This window comes from Argopecten irradians, chromosome 16, assembly GCF_041381155.1.
Source record: "Argopecten irradians isolate NY chromosome 16, Ai_NY, whole genome shotgun sequence".
In the NCBI taxonomy this organism is placed as follows: domain Eukaryota; kingdom Metazoa; phylum Mollusca; class Bivalvia; order Pectinida; family Pectinidae; genus Argopecten; species Argopecten irradians.
The window spans coordinates 28,855,879-28,864,597 of NC_091149.1; the positions used below are offsets into that span (position 1 = coordinate 28,855,879).

The 8,719-nt window shown below is 35.1% G+C and overlaps 1 protein-coding gene across 1 annotated transcript; it reads left to right on the forward strand.

Moving 5' to 3' along the window:
- Window positions 1–378: 378 nt before the first annotated feature.
- Window positions 379–4,200, forward strand: LOC138310561 (neuronal acetylcholine receptor subunit alpha-2-like). Its single transcript, XM_069251830.1, has 3 exons — window positions 379–526; window positions 1,149–1,515; window positions 3,033–4,200. Exons 1-3 carry the CDS (start codon window positions 392–394, stop codon window positions 3,461–3,463), a joined length of 933 nt encoding a protein of 310 aa, XP_069107931.1. The 5' UTR covers window positions 379–391; the 3' UTR covers window positions 3,464–4,200.
- The last annotated feature ends 4,519 nt before the right edge of the window (window positions 4,201–8,719 follow it).

Below are 8,719 nucleotides of genomic sequence, written 5' to 3' on the forward strand. Positions count from 1 at the left end.
AGCAGTGATAATAACGATCTGTACTTTAATCAGATGGAGCGTTTGTAATGAGGTTTTGTGTTTATATTTTTATCTCAGTGAAGCATGCTACCAAAGACACAGATCAAACACACCTTCCTGGTCACAGACAACGATTACACTAGTCAGACATCATTGGTCCTTGGTTGCCAGTGTGATGATTAAATTTACATAATATGGATAGAACAGTTTCAAAATCATTGAATGATAATAAACACTATTTTGCTGAGAAAAACATATCCCATTCTGTAACATTATACTGAAAGCAAACAAAGCTCACACTGTATCTCTTTTTGGTAAATAGCAAACAGGTTTTGGTGAATATTATTTTGTCCAATATATACTTAATTTCAGATTTAACCAAATAACATCCATGTCCGGATCAAATCTCTTATTACGTGTGACGTCACAAGGACATGTCACGTGGGAGCCCCCTGGTCTCTATAACACACATTGTTCTGTAGATACCACGTGGTTTCCGTTCGACGTGCAAACATGCTCAATAACGGTAAGATGATTTATTCCATTTGTATAAGTGTTTATACATTTTTTTCTGTTTTGCAATCAATTCTCAGTATATGCAGACTATTTATTATTTAATTGTGCATTTGATGTAGCTGAGGTGTCCATGTAGCTTTCTTTCCATCTCGTTGGAATTATTATTTCGAAGACCCCGTAAAATATTGCACTTGTTTATACCATAGCTTGAATTCTGATAAAAAAATAAGATCGAAGGGCATATTAAGCTAGTGTTTTATCATTGGTGCTAGTGTTTCAACAGATATTCATTATTTTTTTTAATTATTTTAAACGAATTTATCTGTTAAATATATAATAGAAAAATAGCTAAAAAGTATTAGATGAAATCAATAGAAATGAATTTTAGAAAACTTAGTAATGGAGCTCGCGGTTTGGCATGTCTGTCCAGAATGGTTTAAAGAAATGAACAAGTAGATCTCAGGTATTCGTTGCCGTTGTAAAACCACCAAATTATGTCATTTAACATGTTTGTTATTTGTTTTTGTTGTACATCTGATAGAATTACGAAAATGCGTTAATCAGAAAATTTAATACGGACATAACATAACATGTCAATCACTTTAGATATACCATTGTTTCTTATGATACAGATATCGGGCTGGCCGTACAATGTGGAAGACATAAGAATCAGGAATAATGCATCACAGATATTAACCAATGACTATCATACTAACGGGGAATGGCAGTTATACCATACCTACATATCGTCTTTATCAACAAACGGCCGCAATTTTTTATCCTTTGTTATGACACTCGAGAGACGATATGAGTTCTACGTCATGAATGTAATCGTACCGATCCTGCTGACGTCACTCCTGACTCCCATGGTTTTCAAGCTGCCCTCGGAATCCGGGGAGCGCATATCCTTCATTCTGACGGTGGTTCTCGCCCTGGAGGTCTTGTTGACGGTTGTGTCTACACACATGCCAGCCACGTCACTGCATACATCCGTCATGGGTAGGTCTTGTAAAGCTAGGTGTTGTAAGTTTCACAAATTAAAAGCTAGAACAAGCGACGACAATTCTGATTTACATTTCATTGTGACCTCGCTGTTTAAACTTAACTCATTTGGTGTTGTTCAGTGCACGAACTGTCATGCACATATCTTGACGTCATTATCATTGTGACGGAGATGACTGTTCTGTCCATAACGATAATGATTTGTTTATCCATTGTAGACTAAACATATTTCGAGATTATGTAATTAGACGATAGAATGTCATTTTCCATAAGCCTATTGGAGTTTATATCATGAATTTTAGTTTGAACACTAGACGAAGTCGAGTGTTAAAAAAAGTATGTGGTACGAAAAGTGCAGCATTTTATGCATTTTCTGCCAGAATTACCCATTCGATTATTTACTAGTGCATTTGTGGTCTTTCCAAGACACCTGTTTGTAAGAAATCTTGTAATAGTTATCTTTAATATCGAAGAAACGGCCGAAATTGTTGTGAAGCTTGCTCTACAATCGATTGGCCTAAATCACAAAAGTTGAGACGTGCGATGTTTCCGAATGGATATGTTGGGATTTATATAGTTTTCTCTGATTAAAGGTAAACAAAATACAGACCTACTGGCTAGCTATGTATAAAAACTTTATAATTAAGTCGTGATCGGGATCTGCTGTGCCGTGTCCAGTTTGTCAGCCGATCCCCCAATAGGAACAACTGACAGAAAATTGTTGACAATGTTAAATCAGTTGTATCGATTACTTTAAATTTTCTATTTTTCGATTACTTTAAATTTTCTATTTTTCAGTTCATTTACACTGTTAATGACATAGGCCTTTTTCGCGATCCTATCCAGTATCGTGATGACAATATGAAAGTTGTGTAACGTTTACCAGTTTCGACGTCGCCACAACAACGTCATAGAATTCTATGAAAATCACGAGGATTAGATCATGAAAACTATCCAATCAAAACAGACGTTATATCATCATCTTTTAAAAATGGTTATTAAATGTAATCTAAGCATTAATGCTATTTCATTGTTCGCTTTTCCACGAATGTCATTTTAAGTGCATCATAAATTGCATCCCGAATAAGATGCATTGTGTATATTATATGTGGAACATTTTAAATGAAAATGACTTACTCGCACAAAGTCAATATAATGGGTTTTATTGGTTTAACTTCCTATTAAGAGTCAATGTCATGTAAGGACGTGCCAGATTTGTTGGTAGAGAAAAGCCGGCGTACTCGGAGAAAAACCACCGGCAAGTGGTTAGTACCTGGCAACTGCCCCATATGGGATTCGAACTCCAGAGGTGGAGGGCTTGTGGTAATATGTCGAGACATCTCAACCACTGGGCCACCGCGGCCCCTAAAAGGATTAGAGTAACAAATCAATTTTAAATATTTTATGTATGGATATAGAGGCAATATGTTTTTTCTGCGTCATTTACTTTAATTATTACTATTTACATAATGAATCACGGAGTTTTAACTTTTTACGATTTCTTGGTATTGTAGAGGTGTATTTGGTCGTGGTCCTGACTATATCCGGTCTAGCAGTAATCCTCACGGCTCTGGTCCTCAAACTCTATCACAAAGGGAACGACACGGAACTACCGACGGTTATCCGCTGGGCACTCCGGCTTTACAGACAACTCCGGAGGGGCACAAAGGTCAAAACTAAGGCACAGGACCAAGGTATGGACGGGACGGACTCTTTATCGAGTAATGACGTCACAGAGGAACCCATACCTGGAAACAATGAAAAACTAACCAACAACTACATGTTGGACGGATTTGATAAGATCGATGCCGACAAGGCTAATAAAAGGATTACATGTCGGAGCCTCAGCCTTATCCTGGATGATGTTTTGTTCTGGTTGTTTTTCACGCTAACTCTATCGTGTACCTTTATCTTTATGTTAACGATGGCGTTTGGTGGATCCTAGTCTAGAATGAAGTTTTATGGTAACGATAAAAAAAGTTTCTTTTCATAAATTTCGAATGCAAAAAAAATCGAATATAAGCTCTCTTCAACCACGCCAATCCTGTCCATCAAAAGCAAGACATTAGAATTACGTTTTTAAGATAAAGTTTAAAAACACATCTTTCCTTTTTCTTTTCATTTTAAGGATATTTATATTTTGGATTGTTTTTTATATAAATGTTAATGCATCTGCGCATATTTCTAGTCAATATAAATTACATATACATTGCATAACGTACATAACTTTGATTTATTTTCTCATTTTCTCTCAATAATATGTACATTATATCAACATATATTTGAACGAAGTTAAATGGTATCTTTGTTTGTAACAATACCGTGTGATTTTATTTTCAGTCTTGACATATTCCTAATATACTACACCGTACCGTAACATGTACTGAAATGTAAAATAAAATAAGAATTGAACGTGAAAAAAGAAGGTATGCTGTCTTTAACCGCATCGATAAAGTTCATCAAAAGTGAAGTCTAGGATAATGTTGTTAAGATGTGCTGCCTTCAACTGCATCGATAGAGACAATCAAAATGAAGTCCAGAAAATTGTGAAGATATGTTGTCTTCAATCGAACCAAAATCGTATATCACAAGTGCATGTTTAAAGTGGAACTAAATATAATTCAGCTTAATTATAAAATAAACTACTATTGACTAACAGAATGCGTATTAATCACTTTTTTTTTAAACAATGTGATTTTGATAGTTTTTTCCATGTCCGGAATACAAAAACATTAATGTAATTTCTTTAAAGAAGAATGGACAGGACCTGTGATAATTGTAATAACTGTAGGGTTATATCATTATCTGATGTTGTACAGGGCGAAGAAAAGAAAAGAAGAATGGACAGGACCTGTAATAATTGTAATAAGTGTAGGGTTATATCATTATCTGACGTTGTACAGGGCGAAGAAAAGAAAAGAAGAATGGACAGGACCTGTAATAATTGTAATAACTGTAGGGTTATATCATTATCTGATGTTGTACAGGGCGAAGAAAAGAAAAGAAGAATGGACAGGACCTGTAATAATTGTAATAACTGTAGGGTTATATCATAATCTGACGTTGTACAGGGCGAAGAAAAGAAAAGAAGAATGGACAGGACCTGTAATAATTGTAATAACTGTAGGGTTATATCATTATCTGACGTTGTACAGGGCGAAGAAAAGAAAAGAAGAATGGACAGGACCTGTAATAATTGTAATAACTGTAGGGTCATATCATTATCTGACGTTGTACAGGGCGAAGAAAAGAAAAGAAGAATGGACAGGACCTGTAATAATTGTAATAACTGTAGGGTTATATCATTATCTGACGTTGTACAGGGCGAAGAAAAGAAAAGAAGAATGGACAGGACCTGTAATAATTGTATTAACTGTAGGGTTATATCATTATCTGACGTTGTACAGGGCGAAGAAAAGAAAAGAAGAATGGACAGGACCTGTAATAATTGTAATAACTGTAGGGTTATATCATTATCTGACGTTGTACAGGGCGAAGAAAAGAAAAGAAGAATGGACAGGACCTGTAATAATTGTAATAACTGTAGGGTTATATCATTATCTGACGTTGTACAGGGCGAAGAAAAGAAAAGAAGAATGGACAGGACCTGTAATAATTGTAATAAGTGTAGGGTTATATCATTATCTGATGTTGTACAGGGCGAAGAAAAGAAAAGAAGAATGGACAGGACCTGTAATAATTGTAATAACTGTAGGGTTATATCATTATCTGATGTTGTACAGGGCGAAGAAAAGAAAAGAAGAATGGACAGGACCTGTAATAATTGTAATAACTGTAGGGTTATATCATTATCTGACGTTGTACAGGGCGAAGAAAAGAAAAGAAGAATGGACAGGACCTGTAATAATTGTAATAACTGTAGGGTTATATCATTATCTGACGTTGTACAGGGCGAAGAAAAGAAAAGAAGAATGGACAGGACCTGTGATAATTGTAATAAGTGTAGGGTTATATCATTATCTGATGTTGTACAGGGCGAAGAAAAGAAAAGAAGAATGGACAGGACCTGTGATAATTGTAATAAGTGTAGGGTTATATCATTATCTGATGTTGTACAGGGCGAAGAAAAGAAAAGAAGAATGGACAGGACCTGTAATAATTGTAATAACTGTAGGGTTATATCATTATCTGACGTTGTACAGGGCGAAGAAAAGAAAAGAAGAATGGACAGGACCTGTAATAATTGTAATAACTGTAGGGTTATATCATTATCTGATGTTGTACATGGCGAAGAAAAGAAAAGAAGAATGGACAGGACCTGTAATAATTGTAATAACTGTAGGGTTATATCATTATCTGACGTTGTACTGGGAGAAGAAAAGAAAAGAAGAATGGACAGGACCTGTAATAATTGTAATAACTGTAGGGTTATATCATTATCTGACGTTGTACAGGGCGAAGAAAAGAAAAGAAGAATGGACAGGACCTGTAAATAATTGTAATAACTGTAGGGTTATATCATTATCTGACGTTGTACAGGGCGAAGAAAAGAAAAGAAGAATGGACAGGACCTGTAATAATTGTAATAACTGTAGGGTTATATCATTATCTGACGTTGTACAGGGCGAAGAAAAGAAAAGAAGAATGGACAGGACCTGTAATAATTGTAATAACTGTAGGGTTATATCATTATCTGACGATGTTGTACAGGGCGAAGAAAAGAAAAGAAGAATGGACAGGACCTGTAATAATTGTAATAACTGTAGGGTTATATCATTATCTGACGTTGTACAGGGCGAAGAAAAGAAAAGAAGAATGGACAGGACCTGTAATAATTGTAATAACTGTAGGGTTATATCATTATCTGACGTTGTACAGGGCGAAGAAAAGAAAAGAAGAATGGACAGGACCTGTAATAATTGTAATTGAGGGTTAATATCTGACGTTGTACAGGGCGAAGAAAGAAAAGAAGAATGGACAGGACCTGTAATAATTGTAATAATGTAGGGTTTATCATTATCTGATGTTGTACAGGGCGAAGAAAAGAAAAGAAGAATGGACAGGACCTGTAATAATTGTAATAACTGTAGGGTTATATCATTATCTGACGTTGTACAGGGCGAAGAAAAGAAAAGAAGAATGGACAGGACCTGTAATAATTGTATTAACTGTAGGGTTATATCATTATCTGACGTTGTACAGGGCGAAGAAAAGAAAAGAAGAATGGACAGGACCTGTAATAATTGTAATAACTGTAGGGTTATATCATATCGGATGTTGTGGACAGGGACGATGTGGTACCAGTTGAAATTACGACTATGGCCCGATTAAATACTTATCTCGAAAAACTGTATTCAATTTACCTTTTGTAAGGTAAACCTCAACTAACAAAACATTATTAACCAAGGACGGATAGCTGCGCACTTCTAGACGCGGCATTAAACACAGAACGCTGATTTAAAAGAGAAAACAAAAAACTGTTTTTAGATATCGTGCATTAATTTCGCAGTAGACCGACAGTAACCAAAATTATTTCCCAAAGACGTCAATTGTTAATTACATTTGCTCTGGGTCCATCGTTAAAATGGAGTTATCAAGTCTGCCAACCTTCAACTAATTTTTGAAGATGGGTCATCTCACTTACCTTGAAATTTTTTAATGATAGTCGATCCAGCAAAGTATATATTAGTGGGGGAGGGTGTCCCTGTTTGTTGTGTGAATCCCGCACCAAATAAATTGACCAAAATTTTAATAAAATTCTCCTATAATAATTACCCTCCCCCCTTAAGAAACAGACTTAACAGAATTTTAAAATTTCTTTATATATTTAACATCTACATATATTCCCCCTACCAACACATTAAACATTTGAAACCATTTATACCCAATCAGCAGGCTTCGAAACTGATTCTGCGGTCTATTCCAAATTCGTTACAGGCGAAATATCTTATTTGGTCCAGATTTCCACTGAACTGTTAGTTGAACCAATCAAATGGTAACGTACGTATTCATGATACCAGAGTCAGTGTAGTCTATGTGCCTAGGAGTAATATAGCGAGAGTGCTTGTTTCCACCTGATACCGATGTGACATTATCGTTTACGATGCATACTGTCTATCCATCAATCGTTAGTTTAATTTAGATGGTAGAGTAAGTTTACATAATACCCAAAGCAATGTAATCTATATACAGTCTGCAGTTCCTTTAATATTGCCATATCTGTTTACACTAGCAATCCACTTCATTTAAACACACAATACACGAGAGTGTAGTTATTGGATATCACTCATCACGAGTGCTTGTCTATACTTTGATTTGTATATACGTCATAAACTAATCAATACAAGAGATAATGATGATACACGACTATCGTTAGATGATCTATCGGATTCAATCAAACACACATTGTGTATTTAAGTTCCGATCACAGAGGTTAAGTGTATTTTCCGCTGATTTCCGCTTTAATTAATAGCTCTCGTACGGTTTTGTACTGATAGACAGGACATTCCCTAAAGTACACAAAATTGAAGGTAATATCTGTGTAGTTCCCGTCGGTAAATATAACGATTGCAAAATTAGAAATATATCATACTACAGCAACGTATGCTTAAACATCGTCAAAATCCAAAAACAATATGGTCTTTTTTGCATTTCGCTTTTAACTATTTATGTCGTATAAAACTAAACATGTTTTATAATTTAACAACAGTATATGTGACTATTGTAAATATTTAAAATCAAGGCTCAATTTATTATGTTGTAAATGCGTCCCTTTTTAATCGTTAGGGAAGTATTTAAATATGTGGTACCTGGTGTCATTCAACATCTTAAAATTTACAACGAGAGGCCCCGGAGCCTCAACGGTCATCTGAATACCTTGGAAATAGTCGTATAGGAAATTCATTAGATATGGTGTCATGGTAGCGATCTTCGATTTTGGATCAATCAGATATGTAACAACAATTTGTCGAGATTATATCAGGATCATTTCAAGCAAGTTTTAGTCAAATGACACTGGTAGGGGAGGCATCAAATGAAGCGTTTTACGTGATTATACGGATTCAGCATAGGGCTATGTATTGTTTTTGCCATTTTGGCGCTCCAATCCATCATATTTTAAAAGTAGGTGTTGAAACATAAGCTGTTGTATGCGAAATATTTAGCACATCATTGATTCAAATGTAATGAAATTAACAATAAACTGTTTTAAACTAATTTCCTTCAGTATACCCATTCAAAT

What these genes read in the sequence shown, in the direction of transcription:
- LOC138310561 (XM_069251830.1), top strand. Translation starts at nt 392, where the DNA reads ATGTCCGGATCAAATCTCTTATTACGTGTGACGTCACAAGGACATGTC. An exon ending in TGCAAACATGCTCAATAACG is followed by an intron (nt 527 to 1,148) that starts GTAAGATGATTT and finishes CTTATGATACAG; the next exon opens with ATATCGGGCTGGCCGTACAA. An exon ending in ACTGCATACATCCGTCATGG is followed by an intron (nt 1,516 to 3,032) that starts GTAGGTCTTGTA and finishes TTGGTATTGTAG; the next exon opens with AGGTGTATTTGGTCGTGGTC.